The following is a 22,834-nucleotide window of genomic DNA, read 5'->3' on the forward strand; positions in this document are numbered from 1 at the left end:
TGTATGGATGGGATAATCTTTATGCGTATTGCAAATCCAGTTAAGAAAATGCTGAAGCGCCATTTCGGAAATGTTAGCTAGCATTATCAGCCGCCATTTCCTTACAGCCTGGCCGTCAAGATCACTTGATCTTAATCCGTGTGATTTCTGTGGGGCTATCTCAAAGATGTTAAATTCAGTGTTCCGACTGCTAACGTAGCTGCACTGTAGGCAAGCATTGACCCCGAAAACACTTCGATCAGATGTGGAACGTGCTGTCTCTCAAACTGAATTCAACTTTTGGCAGAAAACGGTGGACAGCATATTGAACATGTTTTGCGGAAGTCACACGGAAACTAATAATTTGATTTCATTTTGATTGATGCATTTCGTACGGTTTTTGGCCTCAGTACAATTAAAAACCGATGTCATTGCTGCTTTTTATGCGGTTACTGACCCCATGACTATCAAAAACAGATTTTTCCTAGCCGATGTAATACGAACTCGCCGAGGTGGGTGGGCTTACGTAACAAACAGTATCACACCTTGTAATGGTACTTGAATTACGTAACCATTACGGCAGCTCAACTCAACCTCTTGATACCAGAAATATTCTACTGTGTTTCTGTAAAGTAGTTGACATATTTCTGAAACAACAGTCAGATTTGATTTCATTAATGTAGAGGTACTTTGATACAGCGATGTGTTTATATTGCAATGATATTATTCGTATGTGTACTCTTTCTTTTGTTACTATGATCTTTGACGGACTTGTAACTCTGATTTTTGGGTGCGTAAGCAGTTAGTTAGAGAGTCGGTACTTGAGAAAGTCAAGTCTTGGAGGACATGTTGGAAAGAAGCATATTGTAGTCAGCTTATAAAATGTGAACTTTAACAGTGATGAAGATGTTTTCAAATATGTTTTGTATTGTGAAGTGATATTTTGTGGGTTACGTGATATTGCAACAAAAGCAATAAAAAGGAAGTGTATCTTAAATTCGGAGTGCTGGTTATTTTTTTTTTTTACATCTCCATTGTGATAACTTTGAAAGGTTTAATCTTCAAGAATGGTTTGTGAAACACATCTACAAAACTTCTGAATCTAGCAGAATAAAACCTAGATCTCTTTGCATCCGCGCTTGGAATCATCACCACCTAGAGTTTCGACGATTGAGCCATGAGTTTACAACGAGACCAGCGTCGGTAACACGAAAAGATGAGTGCCTAGTTTATGCATTATTACATGAAATGACTTTATTATCTGTGTTCTAATGACACCTGCCACATAATAACTATGTTGTTTCCCGAAAATGCAGTATTTAGCAGCGTGAGCAACACCACAATCATTACTAAATTTTGAGCTTTGTTGTGTTAGGGTTGTTAGAACGTTAAGTTACACTTCTTTTTTATTACCTTAGCTGCAATATCACGTAACACACAAAACATCACTACACAATACTAAACATACTTGAAAACTTCTTCCTCACTGTTAAAGTTCACATTTTATAAGCTGACTACAATGTGCGTCTTTCGAACATGACGTCCAAGACTTGACTTTCTCAAGGTCCGTCTCTCTAACTAACTGCTTACGCACCTAAAAATCAGTGTTATAAGACCGTCAAAGATCATAGTGACAAAAGAAAGAATACACATACGAATAATATCGTTGCAATATAAACACATCGATGTATCAAAGTACTTCCACATTAATGAAATCAAATCTGACAGTTGTTTCAGAAATATGTCAACTACTTTACAGAAACACAGTCGAATATTTCTGGTATCGAGAGATTGAGTTGAGCTGCTGTAATGGTTACGTAATTCAAGTACCATTACAACCTGTACAACCATGCACACTGAGTAGTACAGTTTGTTTAACGTCAAACGTACAACTTCGGCATTGTTGTATGAATCATTTGTCATTTGTAGTCGACCATTATTATATTATGATGCTTATAGCGCCATATATTGCTGCATTTTGTAACTATTTAATTGTCTTTTGCCATACGTTTTCCCCTTCTCCAGCCTTGCGGGGTAGCTGCGCGCTGTAGGGCCTTGTCACGGTCCGTGCAGCTTCCGTCGTCGGAGGTTCGAGTTCTCCCTCGGACATGGGTGTGTATGTTGTCCATAGCGAAAGTTAGATTAAGTAGTGTGTAGGTTTAGTGACCGATGACCTCTGCAGTATGCTCCCATAAGACCTTACCCCAAAAGTTTCCAAATTTTTCCGTCTCCGATAATGTTTAATTGGAATTTGATGTCATTATGGCCAGTAGTGTTATTTCTACAGCTGTTTGAAAGTTTAACTTTAATTATAATCACCCGGAGCAGGATTCGAACCTGTGACCGTAGCGGTCGGGCGGTTCCAGACTGAAGCGCCTAGAACCGCTCGGCCACTTCGGCAGGCTCTATTTATTTTATTCCTAAGAGATTTCTATCTCTGTATTCCTGAATTTCTTTGAATATTTTTGTACTTTCTTCTCTCGCCAATCAGATAAGGTATTTCTTATGTTAGCCATCGTTTCCTCGCAGTTGCCTTCCTTGTACCTACGTTCTTCTTTTTAATTTCTGTGAATCCTGTTTTTTTTTTCAATATTTCCACTTCTCTTGAACTGAACTGCGTACTGAGCCATTCATTGCTGCAGTGTTTACAGCCTCAGAAAACTTCAGGCGTATCTCTTCATACCTTAGCGTTTCCGTATTCCACGTCTTTGGACACTGGTTTCTCCTCGCTAGCCTCTTTAGTGTACTTATCATTGCTAACTGTGATCTGAATCTATATCTGCTGGTGGGTATGATTTACAAGCCTTTATCTGATTTCCAAGTATACCTTCTCCTCTTGTAATTCTTAAACAAAATATTCGCTATTATGGTAGAAATTTGTTGCAAAACTCAGTCTTTCTCCTTTCTCATTCCTACTATCAAGCCTATGTTCTCCCGCAACTCTTTCTTCTACTCCTCCTAAAACCACTTCCCAACCCCCATGATTATTAGGTTTTCTCTTTACAAACTGAATGACCTGTTCAATATCGCCTTACACTTTCTCTATTTCTTCATCTTCTGCTTGCACCGTTGACTTGTATATATGAAATATTGTTGTCGGTGTTAGTTTGATATCGACTCAGATGATAACAACCCAGTTACTGAACTGTTCACAGTAATTCACTATCTGCCTTACCTTTCTATTCAGAACGATTCCTACTCCCATTATACCATTTTCTGCTGCTGTTAATATTACGCTTACTCATCTGACTGGGAATCCTTGCCTTCTTTCACTTTCACTTCACTGACTTTTGCTATATGTAGATTGAGCCTCTGCATTTCGGGTTTTAGATTTTCTGGCTGTTCTACAACTTTCAAACTTTATTATTTCACTCTCCGAATCGTTGAATGTTACACTTCCGTTGGTTATTCAATCTTTTCCTCGTCGTCACCTCCCCTATGGCAGTCCGCTCCCGGCGATCCGACTGGGAGACTAGTCCGGCCTCTTTTTGCCAATGGAGAGATTGTCAGGACTCATGTCTTATGGATAGACTATACTCCTCTTGAGTGTTTTGCTTTGCCCACTGTATACTCATGCTGTTGATTATTGCTGATTCCTCCTCCTTTTAGGGCTAATTCCCCTCCCCAAGGGCCAGAGGGTGCCATCATCTTCAGTGTGTTGCTCCACCCCCTTTGACAAGGCCCTTGGCAGAATGAGGGTAACTTCTATACCGCCTTTACTGATAATTTTTATTCAACACCCTGGATCAAGGACGTTTTTATTACTAGTCAAAGACGTCACTCCTAGACCACAGGTGTAACTTTGATTATATTGGCACCCTCTAAAACGTTTCCACATAAGTAATACAGGTTTTAGATGCAACGTGTTAGTTCCTTTTTTGCAAGAAATGTATTGTTTCCATACAGATCCGCATTCTTGTTACGATAATCGGGTACTGCTGCCCACAAATTTAAGAATATTGAGTAAGGTAGGGTACGTCACGGTCCTATTAATCAATTAATTATGCTCAGAGCTCGTTGGGATGAAATAAGAAATCTGATGCACTACGTAAATATTATTAGAATGTTCTTCTAAACGATAAAAATATTTCACGTAACCTCTTAAACTATACCTAATTACGATACACTCAGTACTTCACACTGATGTTAAATTCAAGACAAAGAGACTTGTCGTACAACACTGAACCCTTAATGCGTTTCTTCTGTCCTCTGTCCATTGCCATATAACTGATATTCCGTAGTTGTGAGTACGGAACATGACAAATGGCACGCTGCCAGAAAGAATGCTGACCAGTGACAGTTCGACAAGAGGAGTTTCAAACCGAGTGCCCGATCGTTTTTAGTTGGAATATCAGTTACGCTGACTGAGAGTTCAAAAAGTGTCAGAAATCGATTTCCGGGACAGTGAACAACACAAAAGGGAACGTCGAGTACGCACTTTCACTCCAACGTGGACAAGATTCTGAGCTTTCTTTCGGGCTTCTTAGGCGTGCAATTTAAGCTGGTCCAAAAAAGACATATGCCACAAGTGTTCTGTGCATTCGCTAACCTTACTCTGTCGCCATTTAGTTGAAGATAAAAAGCTGCTAGGGAAAGTTATTGTGCGCTGATCCACTGACATACAAAACAGCGCAGCGAAGTGTCTTTACTGTTTTGAAACTTTTGCTGTTTCATTGGAAGAACTGCATAACTTGAAAGGTACTTTGATTTGCCCGAGAGTGCAGCCATAGCTTAAAGTAATGCTGATCTACCACACAGAAGGATGTTTTATAAAAGTTTGGTATCTACGTTCTGGAAAGGTCCCAAATAATGGCTTTTGTAATACCTTATGACGAACGTTATGCCCCATCAACATATTAATTTTTGCGTTTAATGTTAAATTATTTATTTCCTGGATTCTGAAATATTTTTAAACCAAAATCTACTGATTGAAGAGACTACTGAGTAAACGATATAACACTTTTAAAAGTTTCTACTATATCAGATCAGTAATCATTTACGAGTACAGCGATAGTATTTTTGATTTGTTTTTATAAGTGCGATCAAAAAGTTTCCATTGGAAGACCGTACAGTACACAATCGGTATGCCAACCAGGCAAAATCAACTTGACTACCCGGACGGGGTGGCCGAGCGGTTCTAGGCTCTACAGTTTGGAACCGTGCGACCGCTACGGTCGCAGATTCGAACCCTGCCTCGGGCATGAATGTGTGTGATGTCCTTAGGTTAGTTAGGTTTAAGTATTTCTAATTTCTAGGGGACTGATGACCTCAGAATTTAATTCCCATAGTGTTCAGAGCCATTTGAACCACCTTGAGCACCGAGGCTATCATCCCACCGACGCCCCAGGTAGGACATACCCGTTTAGTAAAACACCGAGACTGCTGCTTGAAGAAGTCCATAACTGCATGCTGCATATCCTCGATCACAGGAACCGTTCATCCTTCAAGGCCTTTTTAAGGAAGTGAAGGCGTGATAATCGCATAGGGACAGATCAGGACTATAGACGAGTGCTAGAGTGTCTGCCACTTGCGTTGGCTTAACTTCTGTATTACATTTACGATATCGAGACCTACCTTATCATGACGCAGTAGGACCCTCAGCGATCTATTCGGCAATGATGGTTTTCGACATACATACTGTCGCCTACACATTCGTCCTCTGCGATGGATGTCAATGCAGTTTGTCCTTCGGCAACCAAGAAAAGAATAACAGTGCGTTGGTACGATTTGGACGCATTTGATAATAACCATATTTCACAATTCTACATTTACCACACGCACATAAGAAATACAGAACGCCACACTAATCCTTTGCTTCCTGTCGGTACATATACATTGGTATCGGAGTCGCGCTGTGATGCATTTAGGCCCCACCTGCGCCCTCAATCTGAAATTATTTGATCGCCCCTTATAATAAGTAAGTGCTTCTAAAACTGCTACTTAAGCTCTGTAAATTCTAAAGATTTCGAAAGTTTGACGTGTTTTCATGTTACATATAAGGAAAATTAGTTAGGGGTGATGAACTGTATGTTTGCGTGTGACGTTTTACTTTGTCTTGTTATGATACTGATGCATATTAAAAGCTAGAATTCTCTATTTCATTTATATTGGTAATTATTATGGACAATAAAAGTCTTACGACATTTTATTGCTCAGATGCCAAGAATGCGCAAAAAATATAGATCGATCTATACTGCTAGGTCAGTGACAAGAACGTTCGCCCCCGATAGCTGAATGGGAGCAGTTCGGCGCTAGCGGCCGTGCGGAGCGGAGGTCCGATACTTCCGCCTGTGCGGCGTGTGCGAGTGTTCGTTTACTTGTGGACTTAGTCTGCGCGCGGGCTAATAACAACGATCATGGCGAACAAGTACAGAAAAACTACATTACGATTCAATTTCTGCAAAGACTACGAAAGACCAAAGGCTTTAGCAGTGGAACGATTCATACGTGAGGACGTCAAGATACCGCCAAACGATATTGTCGGAATTCACCTGTCCATCGTTAGTCCCACGGTGTATGTTAAGATGGTAAATGACTCGGCGTGTGAGAGAATTCTACAGGCGACAAAAGCAGGTCTCCGATTTTGCCATAGTGACGGGAATGTCGGCACGGTAACTGTAGAACATGCTGGTCTGGGTGTACGGACAATACGTGTTTTTGAGCTGCCATTTGAGCTCCCGGCTGACGAAGTTATTGAGGCTTTTAAGCCATACGGCACGGTACATAGTCACACAGCAGAACGCTGGACACAATTCGCCACGTACCCCGTGCTTAACGGAGTGAGACAGATCACTATTGATCTTCAGAAGCATGTACCGTCCTATCTGACAATTGGTGGTTGTAGGGCGGTGGTGATCTACGATGGGCAACCACGTACATGTTCTGGCTGTGGCCAGGAGGGACACCTCAGGTCGAACTGTATGCAACGGCGGATTACGCAACTGCCTTCAGATGTGCGGGAGCCGTCGCCAGAGATGACAGTACTACCGATCACCTATGCCAAAGCCCTCACTGCATCCGCTGATGACCGAAAGGACACAGCCCCGGTGGAAGTTCCCGATGGCACTCTCCGAAACCTTGTAGCAGACGTCGGGATGACAGAGGATGCTGCTCCATCGAGCATACAATCTACGGCGACAACATCAGTTGACACCGAACTCCTACCAAGCACACCGATAGTACACGAAGCAGTTCCAGCCACTACGAATGCTGTTCCGTCTGGAACGCACTCTGTGACGACAACATCAGTTTCGACCGAACTCCCGCCAACTACAACGATGGGACTCGAAACACTTCCAGTTCCTACGGATGCTTTTCTGTCGGGCACCCGTGATACCCTAAAATCTGAGGACACGGAAGGAAGATCACGCAAACAACGTTCCCCGAAAAGGAGGAAACGGCGTCGTCGCACGACATCTCCTAGGGATGACTCCCCTTGCCCCGACGACGATGCGCCTGTGGAGCAAGACGACACAACAGCCTCTACGAAGCAGGATGAGGCAATGGAAACTGTTCGATCAGACCCGCAGCCGTCTGTCACATTGACGGTAGCGGGACGTGGTGATGCTGAAGAGGAACCACAACCAGTTGGCTCTCCAGACGCAGATGCTGTGGCTATGGACACGAATATATCACTGCCTGCAAAGATGTGGTATGACGATATTGAGGAGGCGCCGGACGTCATACAGAGGCAGCCAGCACTCACAAAGACGGCCTAGTAATTGCTGAAGGTGAAGAGAGAGGGGCGAGAGAACGTCTTCTAACTCAGCCCCCAGCGCCGATGCAGGGAGATATTGTTGCGCCTCGACAGAGTGGGATTCAACGCCATGCGAACCGTATTACGACATTAAATATAAACGACGTGCGTTCACCAACCAAAATACACCTACTGAAGGAAACGATTTGGGCATCCGATGCGGATATTGCTTTGCTGCAGGAAGTCCACATAGCTGCACTCCCACACATCGCAGGCTACCAATCCTATTCGTCACATGGAGATCACAATGGGAGTGGGGTGGCAGTTTACGTGCGAGATGGCTTCCCCGTGGAAAACGTGTGTTACCTTCCGTCGGCCAGGGGAATGGCTTTCACGACGTTTGGGACACGCATCATCAATCTTTATGCACCGTCGGGAAACAATCGGCGGCGGGAAAGGGCGCGATTTTATGCAGAAGATATTGCACCACTTTTCCATGGACGTAATGAATGTGTAATAATTGGTGGAGATTTCAACTGTGTTCTCAGCCAGAAAGACCAATGGCCGCAAGCAAACATCAGCCAGGAGTTGCGAATCGTTGTCAGCGACCTTGTACTTAGTGACACGTGGGAATTACGACATGGAGATGCACCGGGATACACCTATGTGACAAGTCATTCGGCGAGCAGATTAGATCGCATTTATATCTCACGGGCTCATACAAATGATGTCCAGGACGCGGAACGCTGGCCATTGGTATTTTCCGATCACAGCGCTTACATCTGTACGGTGCTTCTTCCCCGTAGAGAGGCGTGGAACAGCAAGGCCCCGTGGAAATTAAACATTCAACATCTACATGATCCCGAATGTAGTCAACGGATCCTTGAGACATGGACGATGTGCGAGCGAAAGGTTGGAAGGTATGCGACGAAGCTTGATTGGTGGCTGACTTGTGCTAAACCGGCGCTTCGCCGTACGTTCATCTCATATAGCAGGGAGATGGCCGAATGGCGCCGCCGTACGACCGACTTTTATTTTGCAGCGCTGCGCGACCTGGACGATGGTCCCCCGGGACCGGACGTCTGGATCGAACGCAAAAGGATAAAAGCTAAACTAGTGGCTTTAGCTCGGAAACATCTTCAGGGAACCATGGTGCGCGCCAGATGTCACGATACGATAAGACACGAGATTCCTTCCATGCACCACGTCGTGAATGAACGAAAGCACCGACGACGCGTTTTGGTACGGGAGTTAATTACCCGCGAAGACCGAAGAGTGACGCGTCAAGCGGACATTGTCTCTGCATTCGTCGACCATTACCAACACATCTATCGGGAGGAAGCAGCCCGTGTTGACGACCTCGCACGTATAGCCACATACGTCTCCCGTACACTAACGGTGGAAGACGCTGGAACCTTACTGGAAGCTATTAGCTCTGAGGAAGTACATGATGCGATCGCAAAGGGTGCTTTGAATCGCTCCCCAGGCATTGATGGACTTCCTGCTGAATTTTATCGAGAATTTCGTAACTAAATGGCACCGCGATGGACGGAAATGTACAACGAGTTGTTAAATTCCGATGCGCCTATTCCACCGGCTTTTATGGAAGGCCTCTTGGTGCCAGTGCATAAACCGAAGCCAGGAATTACGGTCACACATTATCGCCCCATCACCCTGCTTAATGCAGACTATAAGATCTTTGCACGGATGCTAGCGTCCCGATGTCGTATGTTAATTCGTAGCGTTCTCTCCCCAGAACAGACGACACCGGGTGGATCGGTGAATGTGCAAACAGCTACTGGCGAATGCCGTGATGTAATAGCGCTGGCGGAGGAGTGCCGGCTTAAAGCGGCGATGGTGGCGGTTGATTTTGACAGTGCTTTTGATAAGGTGCGCCACAACTATCTGTACGCTGTACTGGAACAAATGGGATTTCCAGACTGTTTTACTGGTCTCATTAGAAGGATTTATGGGAGCGCACAATCCTTGGTACACGTTAATGGGCGTATAGCAGGGCCCATTCAGATTCGACGTTCCATTCGCCAGGGCTGCCCTCTTTCGATGCTGCTGTTCGCGATAGCGTTGGAACCATTAATTGGGAGGCTAACAAATTCTCTTTCTGGGGTGGAACTGCGGGGCTACACCTTCAAATGTCGTGCTTATGCGGACGACCTCCTGCTGCTCGTTCGTTCTGAGGAAGAGGTGAAGACGGTTCTTGAACTGTTGTTGGACCACAGTGTGACGGCGGGTAGTGCAGTGAACATGAACAAATCGGCAGCAATGCCGGTTGGAAGGGGCCTTACGCCGGAAGAAATCAGTCCGTTTCCTTATGTGCAACGATTCCGCTATCTCGGCATAGACTTTACCTCATCTGTGAAACATACTGCGGCGTATTTTACAGACAACACGTACCATGGTCCGCCAACATCTCCTACGACGCCTTGATCCTTTGCAGCGAGTCGAATATCTGAACACTTATGTGGTTTCTCGAATGGTGCATATTTCGCAGATCCTGCCCCTACCACTCACGCTCGGGCATCGACTTCAATCAGCACTAGGCTATTTTGTGATGATTGGGTCGCCCCTCAAGGTGCGATACGCAACGCTCACGCTCCCTACGGACAAGGGGGGGACTCGGACTTACGAATGTTCGCTGCCGAGCGACGGCGCTCCTTCTAGCCACGATGTACAAGCAATGGCGTAGCGGGCGTGATTCCCTTACATCCCGCCTACTGGATCTCCTAGTCCCAGCGTCCCTCACACCTCCGGTGGCGGTGGGCAACATTACGCCACATTTTGCGCATGTATCAACATTTATCGTGGAACTTAGTTATATCAGAGACGAGCTTCCGCGCACGAGACCACCATGCGCGAAGGATTTTTATGTTTGGCTGCTACGACGGATAAGTCGTAATGTCATTGAACTGAAACACCCCACGTTGCATTGGCCGAAGATTTGGAGACATATGCACCAAAAATTCTTTCCTACCTTCGTTCGGGCACTGTGGTTCTCTGTCACCTGTGGCAAGTTCAACACCAACCAACGACTCCATGCAATTGGACTAGTGGACACTCCACTGTGCCCGAAATGTCGCCAAGTGGATGACGACCATCACCGCTTAACTTGTATCGCGGTGGAGGACGTATGGCTCCTAGGACGACAGATAGTGGCTTGCTACCTCCGTGTGACCCCGCAACATATTACACCTGCTTCCTTCTTACATCCGGAGAGTGACTACTTTCCGGCGACTAAATCACAGTCGATCATCTGGGTCAAAGGTTGGACGATCGCGTACCTCTATGGGGATGCTGCCAAGTCGCGACTCGACTTTTGGTATTTCTTACAGCAAGCCCACTATGAGGTTCATAGATGGTCACACTATCGGAAAACCTTTGCCAACTATCTTCAGGCAGTCTTCCTCGACCCCCCCCGCAGTTGGGATGTGCCGGGTGCAGTCGGTGTGCACATTTGACAGCTGATAATGAACCTCACGCTTCTCTCAACGCTCCATATGTAATGCACATACTATACCATGAAATGATCTACATGATCTACATGTTCCTTTTAACAGGGTGATTGTGGAAAATAAATAAATATAATAAATAAAAACAACATCCCTTTATCCCTGTTCCTTTACATTTTGTGATTTGTTGTAAAAAAAAATGGAAAAAAATGGTCAGCGCGACAGAATGTTAATTCTAAAGGCTGGGGTTTGATTCCCGGAGGGGCCAGAGATTTTCTCCGCTCAGGGACTGAGTGCTGTGTTGTCCTAATCAGCATCATTTCATCCGCATTGACGCGCAAGTCGCCGAAGTGACGTCAAATCGAAAGACTTTCACCCGGCGAACGGTCTACCCGACGGGACGCAATAGTCACACATTTACATTTGTTTTAGTGAAAAGAACTAGTTATTAACTGCCAGTTAGGTACTGTGTGAAATATATGCCTCTGATTCAATGTTTGGTGGTAATTTTTTTGTGGTCATGTCTTCTGAATGGTTTGATGCAGCGTGCCACGAATTCGTCTCCTGTGCTGACCTCTTCATCTCAGCGTAGCACTAGCAACCTATGTCCTCAATTATTTGCTGGATGTATTCCAATCTCTGTCTTCCACTACAGTTTTTGCCCTCTACAGCTCCTTCTAGTACCATGGAAGTCATTCCCTCATGTCTTAACATATCTCCTATCATCGTGTCCCTTATCCTTATCAGTAATTTTTCCATATAATCTTTTCCTCTCCAATTGTGAGCAGAATCTTCTCATTCCTTTCCTTATAGGCGCACCTAATTTTCAACATTCGTCTGTAGCACCACATCTCAAATGCTTCGATTCTCTTCTGTTCCGGTTTTCCCACAGTCCATGTTTCACTAGCGTACATTGCTGTATTGAAGACGTACATTTTCAGAAATTTCTTTCTCAAATTAAGGCCGATATTTGACCTCAGTATACTTCTCTTGGCCAGGAATGCCCTTTTTGGCATTGCTAATCTGATTTTGATGTCCTTCTTGCTCCGTCCGTCATTGTTTATTTTACTGCCGAGGTTGTAGAATTGCTGAACTTCATCTACTTCGGAACAATCAAACCTGATATTAAGTTTCTCACTGTACTCGCTTTTACTACTTCCCATGACCTTTGTCTTTCTTCTATTGATTCTCAATCATTACTCTGTACTCATTAGACTGTTCATTCCTTTCAGAAGATCATGTGATTCTTCCTCACTTTCACTCAGGATAGCAAAAGTCATCAGGGAATCATATCATTGATAGCCTTTAACTCCTGAAACTTACATTTATTTCCATCATTGCTCCCTCGACGTACGGATTGAACAGTAGGGGCGAAAGGCTACATTCTTGTCTTACACCCTTTTTAATTGGATCATTTCGTTCTCTGTCGTCAGCTCTTATCATTTCCTCTTCACTGTTGTATATATTGTATATGACCCGTCTCTCCAGCCGGCCGAAGTGGCTGAGCGGTTCTAGGCGCTTCACTCTGGAACCGAGCGACCACTACGCTCGCAGGTTCGAATCCTGCTTCGGGGATGGATGTGTGTGATGTCCTTAGGGTAGTTAGGTTTCAGTAGTTTTAAGTTCTAGGGGGCTAATGACCTCAGATGTTAAGTCCCATAGTGCTCAGAGCCATTTGAACCATTTTTGAACCCGTCTCTCTCTATAGCTTAACCCTACATTTCCAGAATTGCGAACATCTTGCGCCACTTTATATTGTCGAACGGTTTTTCCAGGTCGACAAGTTCTATAAACGTATCTTGATTTTTATTTAGTCTTCTTTCCATTATTAAACGCAACGTCAGAATTGCACTCTCGTGCCTTGACCTTTCCTAAAGCCAAACTGCTCTTCATCTAGCGCTATTTCATTGCCATAGTTCTGTATATTATTCTTGTAAGCAAGTTCGATGCGTGATCTGTTAAGCTGATTGTGCGGTAATTCTCTCACTGGTCAGCTCTAGCCATTTTCGGAATTGTGTGGACGATGCTTTTCCGAAAGTCAGAAGGTATGTGCCAGACTCATATATTCTACACACCAACGTGAATAGTCGTTTTGTTGCCACCTCCCCTAATGATTTTAGAAATTCTGATGGAATGTTATCTATCCCTTCTGCGTTATTTGACCGTAAGTCCTCCAAAGCTCTTTTAAATTCTGAATCTAATACTGGATCCTCTACCTCTTCCTAATCTACTCCTGTTTCTTCTTCTGTCACATCAGACAAATCTTCCCCTCATAGAAGCTTTCAATCTATTCTTTCCACCTACCTGCTCTATCCTCTACATTTCAGAGTGGGATTCCCGTTGCACTCTTTAACGTTATCACACTTGCTTTCAGTATCACCGAAGGTTGTTTCGACCTTCCTGTATGCTGAATCTGTACTTCCGCCAATCATTTCCCTTCGATGACTTCACATTTTTCTTGCAGCCATTTCGTCTTAGCATCCCTGCACTTCATATTTATTTCATTGCTCATAGACTTGTATTTCTCTATGCCTGAGTTTCCCAGAACATTTTTGTACTTCCTCCTTTCATCGTTCAATTGAAGTATTTCATCTGTTAGTCATGGCTTCTTCGCTGTTACCTTCTTTGTTCTTACGTATTCTTTACCTACTTCTATGACGGCCATTTTTAGAGACGTCCATTCTCCCTCAACTGTGCTGCCTACTGAGCTATTCCTTATTGCTGTACCTGTAGCCTTAGAGAACTTCAACCGTATCTCGTCATTCCTTAGTTTATCCGTATCGAACTTCTTTGCATGTTGATTCTTCCTAAACTTCAGCCTACTCTTCACCACTACTATATTGTGACCTGAGTCAATGTCTGCTCCTGGGTATGCCTTACAATCCCGTATGTGATTCGGAATGTCTGCCTGACCATGATGTAATCTAACTGAATTCTTCCGCTATCACCCTGCTTTCTCCAAGTATACCTGCTCCTCTTGTGTTTCTGGAATAAAGTGTTCGCTATTACTAGCTGAAACTTCTTGAAGAACTCAGTTTCTCTTCCTCCTCTCTCATTCCTTGTCCTAATCCCAAATTGTCCGTATCTCGTGGTCGTGCGGTAGCGTTCTCACTCCCCACGCCCTGGTTCCCGGGTTAGATTCCCGGCGGGGACAGGGATTTTCTCTGCCTCGTGATGGCTGGGTGTTGTGTGATGTCCTTAGGTTAGTTAGGTTTAAGTAGTTCTAAGTTCTAGGGGACTGATGACCATCGATGTTAAAAGTTCCATAGTGCTCAGAGCCATTTGAATCCCATATTCTCCTGTAACATTTTCTTCTGCTCATTCATCTACAGATGCATTACAGTCCCCCATGACTAGATGAAGATCTTCATCTCCCTTTACGTACCTTATTACCCTTTCAATATCTTCACATCTCTGTCCCTTTATCTTCAGCTTGTGACTTCGGTATGTATACCTGAGCTATCGTTGTCGGTGTTATTTGCTGCCGATTCTAATAAGAACAACGTTATCACTGAACTGTTCACAGTAACAAATTCTCTGCCCTACCTTCCTATTCAAAACGAATCTTACTCCTGTTATACCATTCTCCGCTGCTGTTGATATTACCCTATATTCATCTGACCAGAAATACTTGTCTTCTTTCCAGTGTACTTCACTGACCCCTACTATATTTAAACTGAGCAGTTGCAAATTCGAGTTTCAGATTTTCTAGTTTCCCCACCACTTCCAAACTCCTGACATTCCACGCCCTGCCTTTTAGAACGTTATACTTCCGTTGATTATTCAATCTTTTTCCACAGTAACCTCCCACTTGGCAGTCCCCTCCCAGAGATCCGAAATGGGGGACTATACCGGAATCTTTTGCCAATGGAGAGATCATCATGACCCTTCTTCAATCACAGGCCACATCTGCTATTGGTACACGTTACATGTCTTTAACGCAGTGGTTTTCATTGCCTTCTGCATCCTCATTCCGTTGATCATTGCTGATTCTTCCGCCTTTAGGGGCAGTTTCCCACCCCTAGGACAAGAGTGTGTCCTGCAAGTCTGTCCTCTCATCCACCCTCCTTGACAAGGCCGTTGGCAGAATGAAAGGTGACTTCTTATGCCGAAAGTCTTCGCCGCCAGTGCTGATTATTAGTCCTGTGGTCTTAGCGACGGGCATGTAATCAGCATGCGTCATGTATCTGACGATAATCACTGCCGTATCTGGAGCGGTTACACCACTGTCAAATGTTCGTGTGATTTTGTAGCTAAAAAATAAAAAAATAGGTAATATTAATAGAATGGTATTGTGTTTGTCGTACAGAAGTAGGAGTGCTAGTTAAATCTGAAAGATTACATTTCAGTTAATACTGATGTAAGGAACCATAAAGCTAGATGGAAGCTATATTCGCTGAGGCTTTACAATTTACATGTCTCAGCACACTGTGTACTGTACTGAGTTGATTGTGAATTTTTCCGTGTGTCAGAAAGTTCCCTCGACAGATAACAGTTTTTAAATATTGACATGACATATATCTACGAGGCAAGAGTAATAATTATAATAGCTTTTCGAATGTGTAGCTAAACGTTGCGGCTGTCACTAGGAAACCAACCTATTCAATGGTTTTTATTGTGCATTAAGATAACTGGGACTAGAGAACTTCTTTTTTTAAATATGGGAATAATGAATCTGAATTTTACTTAAAAGTAACAAATTCGAGTCTGTTGATTCTGTCTAGATTTGTACGAGTTCGATTATGATATGTCGCGCTGTATTATTCAGTGGAACACTGCTGTATGTATGCCACATTGGGGTTCCTTTCTATCAGAATTTGCACTGATTCAGATAATTTCACGTCTGCAAGTAGGTCGTTTGTGGAAAAGATGTGCATTCTACAATACAGACATTAATCAGTTTTAGTACAACGTTAAGTACTTTAAAACCAGTACGTATCACTGAAAATAACTAAAAACCATCTGATTAGAAGAAATATCAACACGAAGAGAAATGGGAAACGTTATTTTATTACTGTGACAATCAGTGTCACTTTCTGCGGAATACCGCTGCCTACCTCACGTAGCTAAGGTTTAATTATCTATTGTCTTGCAGTCCAAAATGAAGTGAATGCGTTGCATAACACAACAGTTTTATGTATAAATAATCTAAGAACTTCACAAACAGTACATAACACTGAAAATAAAAAAAAATCACCTGATAGCTAGAAATTTCAACATCAAGGAAAATGGAAAAAGCTTTTTTGTGGCAGATGACAAATAACAAAATGTGACAATTTTGACGCAGTACTGCAACTTGTTTCACACAGTCTCTGTGTTGATAAGTTTTGTTCTCTTTTTTTCGCAAATTAGAAAACTAGGCCTGATTGAATCTACCAACTATGAAAACAGTCGTATAAAACTGAGTAGCTATGCTTCCGGACGTAATTTTCATTCACATTTTGTAAATAACTGTCCTTCCGAGTGCAGTTTTGCTATAATTAAATTAGGTATGGAATTTTGGTTCAGGTTGTGTCAGTAGCGAACTGGTGTTTGCATTGGATAATCACATAAATCGTTCATTAATTTATAAATCACATAAAAACATTCGTAGCAGTTGCTACAGCTGACGAGATGATACGTATGATATCTGCACCAGCGAATTAAAGAGTAAATTTTTCAATTATGAGATCGCTTCGTTTTGCTACTGAATTGCCTCTCATGCCTTACCATGGTTTTTGGTCTTTTCAGTGGTAGTGAATATATATATTTGTCTTAGTAAACGGTAAAAATATTTTACAGAAGATTGTGTACAAATCTTAACTTATTTAATATAAGAAGGATTTCAAGAAGAGACCATTTCCTTATTTGTCTATTGAGTATCCTAATTCGTTTATTGGTTATGCATTTAGTGCCTATAATAATTATCCTACATCAGTTATACGTAATCGATGTTTTTAGAACTGATGTTCGAATTACAGTGACTAAATGACAAAAAATTAAGAAGAAGCTCAGCACTGTTTCAGAGTCCCACTTACAGATACGACGCAAAGCTACGAAATGACATGTAAATCAGGAAATGCTCCACTTGCTGACCCACTATTCCGGTTCCATCTGAAATATGCTGCTTCTTATTCAGTGGCAGTTACAGCTGTTCACACAGTAATGTCCTCAAAGCAAGTCAGTTACTAGGACGCCGTCACACGCAATGTCCTGCTTTACTTACAACGTATAGTGCAGTAGGCGGTACAGCTTGTGCGTCTATGACTCCGTGACTCAGTGGTAATTACTAGACTACCAACTCCAGGTCATGGTTCTGTTCCCTGTCTGTCACCTCTCATTTCTTCCATCTATGGTAATCTTTCTTTTCTTTCTTTTGCTTGTGACTTTTTGCCGCAATGCCGCAGGGTAGGCATGATTAATCGGATCATGCAAGGTAAATTTAAGGGGTGGCCAATTAGACTTCCTGCTGCTACCCCATACCCCCCGGGACGGAATTACTTTACCCCAACTGTCTTTGTCTAGTGTAACCCATGGAATAGTGTGAATGTGTTCAAATATCTGCGGGCCATGTAACTGAGGCGGGACGTGGGGACCAGCCCAGTATTCACCTAGTGGGATGTGGGAAACCGCCTGAAAACCACATCCAGGCTGGCAGGCACACGGCCTCCGTCGTTAGGCCGCCAGCCTGATTCGATCCGGGGCCGGCGCGCCTATCCGAGTTCAGAAAGCAGCGAACCTGGCGGGTTTCTTTCATCTATGGCAATATTTTTTGTTAATGTGGAAACTGTCAAGCTACACTGTGATTAAATTGTGATACGTAAGTAAGTCAGTTCTAAGGTAGCATTAAGGCAACGGCGTACCTTATTCAATAGGACTAAGCATAGTAAATAACTTTGGTCTTCGAATGAGACTTCGGGGTGATGATAATTCTACCTGTAGTTTTATTATTACTAATTTTTTTAGTGTATTATTTCCAGAGTTCTCTCACATGTTCCATAGCTGGCGAAGGTGGTATCAATCAAAGGTCGGACCATGTCGAGTGCACCGTAGTAAAATGGCTTTCGTCATAGATTCTTGGCTAAAATATCTTAGCTCATATCATATAGTGCGCATCTCGGCTTATATCATGGATCGCTAGCGACTGTAGTTGTATTACATAACGTAAGTGACTTTACGTAATTTGGCTTATTGAAATTTGGTTGCTTCTGAAAACCAAACTAATAACCAATTGAAAGCATTTTTATTTTATTTCTTGCGTTGGTTCTTAATCAGGATGCATGAACCACAGCGAGTCACATCAGGATCGAGTGCTCAAGCTAGAAGTAGTACAGTTCTCTGCCCAGGAAGTTAAACCTCTCCGTATTTCGTTACCTGATCATATATGCCTGATGGAGAAAAGCTGCATAAAACGACTTAAACTGCAAGGAACCTGCGTTAACTATAGGGTATATCACAGGATGAATTTGTGTAATCAAAAGTATCATCCAAACACCGGTGAATGATCTGAGATTACACATCGTAAGAAGTTTATTTTTGTGCTCGTGGCTATATAAACTAATTTTGGAGTGAAATAAAGAAAGCTACTAATTGCCACGAGCACGGCTCCCACGGTAGCGTCGATTTCCCCGATCCGAGGGCTGTTGCTTAATATCTCGGCTGCCTGATCCGTAAACGAGATGTAGCAACATCAACCGCGGAAAGAGCCGAGCATGTCAGAGTCACCGTGACAAGACACTTTCAGCAGGCGGTAAACGTGACCAGCCGTCCAGGTGAACCGACCAACCGCGTCAGTTGATTTCTCTGCACAGTTCCAAGTGGAGAACATCCAAAACTCCTTGCTCTTAGCGGCCCTCGGTGGAGAGCTAAGCACTGTACTGTATATGCTACGAAGCTACCAACTAATGCGAAGACAATGGTAGAAAAGGACCTATCCATTGTTGCGGGTGATTACGCTACTATATCAGCATAACAGTACAAGGTAACTGAGATATTGGCTTCTTCTATTATACCCATCCATCTGCAGACGTTCCTTAGTAAGCATTCTGAATACGATTATCTACTTGATTTTCGTTACTGTCATTTGGGAGCGTCTTCTGAACTTCATAGAACGCATACCACCGCGATAAACCACAGTATTATGGAGTTGGCTGCCTGGGCAGAAAGCTAGACGCTTATTAAACACTTCATAGAGTTCCTGACAAACACTCAGTAACGTCCCTAATTAGATAGGATCCATTAGTTTGTGGAATTTAAACAGTAAAAATGAAGTACTGAAAGATTATTTTCAGTAGAACAGTAGAGAACCTGTAGCATTTTGTAACTTCACTGAACATTATGAAAGTACAATTTCAAAACTTCATCGCTATAAAGAGCATCGTCTTGAATTATGGGTAGTTAGCTAATTTCTGCACATTGTTCGAGAGTGAGAGTGCAGTTCCTTCAATATATGTTCTTACCATTTCGATTTATTAGTTTTGCTTACTTTTTGCTACAATGGAATAGAGAAATTCGCTGTAATTTCAAACACCAAGTAAAAATATTATTTGGAGTGGGATGTAGGTATAAGGCCTTGTGTGTGGTAGACATGTTGTGCAACAACGGAAGTTCTCGTTATACCGAGTATGACTATGTGATCTTGTTATTGAACCAAAAGGTTTCTTTCTATGCACCACTGCCAAATTTATAACCCTTCTTTCACTAAAAATAGAAGAATTGTTAGAGTTGATGGATTTTAATCAGTCTAAATGTTACACACGATCGCTGGGAATCTGTCAGTCGTCTTGTCTTTGTTGTGTCTTTCAAGCCGAAATTATACATTATATTGTAGGTATAAAAATTATACAGCGTAAGAAAAAGGTTTTGGCTTAGTACCTTGCATAAGATACCTTTGTCGAAGGATTTCAATGTAAATGAGTTCACACTTGGATGGAAGAATAAATTCTACAACGAAACCCGCCATAATACCTATTTAAGTGAAGGAAAAGTGTAAACATTTCTTTTATGTCTAGTGAGTAGCGAAGCATAGTAGACTTTCCTACTAAGCTACTATATTGAGGTGAAGGATTCGTAATAAAGTAAAAGACAAAACTGTTTTAGTATAATGTGTTTTATATTCCAGTCTATTGACAAGAAATACAAACAATATTTTTATGCAATAAACGGAAAACGAAAACAAAACGAGTCAACAAAAAATAAATAACAAATCACTGCGAGATCATCTTCCCGTTAGTTGACGTCAGCACGTTTGGAAGTATGGAAGGTAGATGATATGTGACGCTGTTGCTGATCAACACAAGGCAGACGTATGTTGCTACACAGGAAACAACTGCTGACAAGCACTCACACACTGATGTGACAGCTGCTGTGTGCAGGGAGTTAGTGGTGTCCGTGACCACCGCCGCCGCCGCCGCCGCCGTGTCCGCCGTGACCGCCTCCGCCGCCTCCGCCGCCCCCGCTGCCGCTGCTGAAGCCGTAGTGCTTGCCATCAGAGTGACCGCCCTTCTTTCCGTAGTCTTCGTGGTGGGCGTGATGAGACTCGTGGCCGTGGTGGCCCTTGTGGCCGTGGTGGTCGTCGTGATAGTGGCCCTTGTCGTGGTGGCCCTTCTTGCCGTAGTGGTCGTCATGGTAACCGGAGTGGTGGTGTCCGCCCTTCTTGTGACCGCCGTGCTTCTTGTCGTGGTGTTCGTGGAAGTCACCGTACTTGCTGTGGTGTCCGCCCTTGTGGTGGTCGTCGTAGAACTTGTGTTCCTTGTGGTACTCGTCCTTGTGCGCCTTGTGGTGGTAGCCGTGGGTCTTGTGGCCCTTCTTGTGGCCACCCTTCTCCCCGAAATGGGCGCCCTTGTGGCCCTTCTCGCCCTTGTGGTGCTCGCCGTAGTGGCCGGCCTCGTCGTGGTGGCTCTTCTTGTGGCCGCCGTGCTCGGCGTAATGGCCACCGTGGTGCTCCTTACCGTAGTCGCCGTGGTCGCCGTGGTCGTGGTGGTGGTGGCTCTTGTAGCCCTTGTCGCCCTTGCCGCCGTGCTCGGAGTGGTGCTCCGAGTGGTGCTTGTGGCCGCCGCCCTTCTCGTGGTGGTGGCCGTGGTGGCTGGCGGCAGCCTCCAGGTCGGAGGCGGCCACAGCCTGGTCCTCGTCCTTACCGTCGCCGGCGGCGCGCAAGTCGCGGGCCTGGCACACTACGAGCACGGCGCCCAGCAGCGCCAGTGCTGCCAACAGCCGCCATGACGTCATGGCGATCGGACTGTGTCTCTTCCCTTTCGCGCTCACTAACTCGCGGTCGCTGTCGCTGCTCCTCCTCCTTGCTCCACAACCTCTCGAGAGTGAGATCGGAAGTGAACTGACTTGCCACTGGTCCGGCTGGCGGTATTTATATGCGCCGGTTGCTCTGGAGGGTGGGCGAGGCGATTCGAAGGGAGCCCGTCGAGGAAGAGGGCTCTTTTTTTCCCGCGTGTCGAAGCCGGCCGCGCGCCGACAGACTGGGAGAGCCGGAGGCGGCGCCGCTGGGCCGGAAAGATCCGGCGGCTCGGCGGCTGGCGGCGGCCCGCACTAAGCCGCTGCGTCACGCCGGCCGGGCTGCGGCCGCACGGGACACCACAGGCAGCGGCGTGGCGTCTCTGCTGTAATCACGGATCCGAATCTGTCTAGGTATCACCCTTACGACGTTACATCGTCTGTCGACGTACATCGATTAATCCTTACGTGGTAGAGGGGCTACTTATCTCCCAGTAAACTAACACGCAGTCTTCAGAGTTGGGATGTCAACAGGGCGTTTCACATTTCATGCTGCACAATTCTGGAGGTTGCAGAGGGGACGTAGTAGATAAGTTTAGATCAAGTTTTACACAGGAATCCACGTCATCCAACGTCGCTACAGAGCGTCAAAATTACAGGTGCCAGTTGCTGTAAATGTACGTGTATGCATTGTGACGTAACAAACTTTCTAGGATGATAGAAAAGGATCGATGTATCAATTAGAGGTAAAGGTGCTTGTACTGGAATCGCCCGAGTCTGCAGTTGGATACGTGTACTGTTGCTGTTATTGCTAACATTGTAGGGTAGGCAACTTTCAGCGGTGGTAATATGGACTAAAGCAAAAAAAAAAAATAACTCTCTCTAGTAATCATGAACCGTATAATACATACCTTAACAGCCACGACTACTTGGTCAATAGAGGAGATATGGTTCACACTGGCGAAGATGAATAATTGCTCTTGGATCCTCAGGTATGTATTTTAGAGCCCAAGTTTAACGGACATTTTTTTCCGGTCTTGGTCCCTACTACCACTTATGAAAGTTGCGTACCTAAGTTCTTACGGACACTACCGATACTTGAATTCCAATATCAGAGATAACAGAATGATTTTCTCTTGTAGATCGTTCGTTTCCACTACATGGATTCTTACCTAAATCCCACGGAATCTGTCTGTATATGCATTTACAGGGCCGGCGCCTATAACTTGGACGCTGTGTAGCGTCGTAGGATGACGTCTCCGCTCATGGGCTCCTATGCAAAGTTTGATTTACGAACTTCCCTCTACAAACGCTACAAGTGTGTGACATGAATTGTGAAACACCCTGTATGTCCCACTAAACTAAAACACAGTTTTCAGCGCTGTACTTCTGTATAACAAATATACTGCTAGAAGGTAGTGAGGCGGCTTCTAAACTCGGAGAAAAGTACTCCTACTGCAGACACGGGGTGGACATATAAAAGGCAGTG

The 22,834-nt window shown here is 44.2% G+C and overlaps 1 protein-coding gene across 1 annotated transcript; it reads right to left on the bottom strand.

Moving 5' to 3' along the window:
* Positions 1-20,209: 20,209 nt before the first annotated feature.
* Positions 20,210-21,458, bottom strand: LOC126282053 (histidine-rich glycoprotein-like). The gene has a single exon (XM_049981489.1). The coding sequence runs from the start codon at positions 21,343-21,345 to the stop codon at positions 20,497-20,499; it is 849 nt and encodes a 282-aa protein (XP_049837446.1). The 5' UTR covers positions 21,346-21,458; the 3' UTR covers positions 20,210-20,496.
* Between the last annotated feature and the right edge of the window lie 1,376 nt (positions 21,459-22,834).

This window comes from Schistocerca gregaria, chromosome 7, assembly GCF_023897955.1.
Source record: "Schistocerca gregaria isolate iqSchGreg1 chromosome 7, iqSchGreg1.2, whole genome shotgun sequence".
Taxonomy (NCBI): domain Eukaryota; kingdom Metazoa; phylum Arthropoda; class Insecta; order Orthoptera; family Acrididae; genus Schistocerca; species Schistocerca gregaria.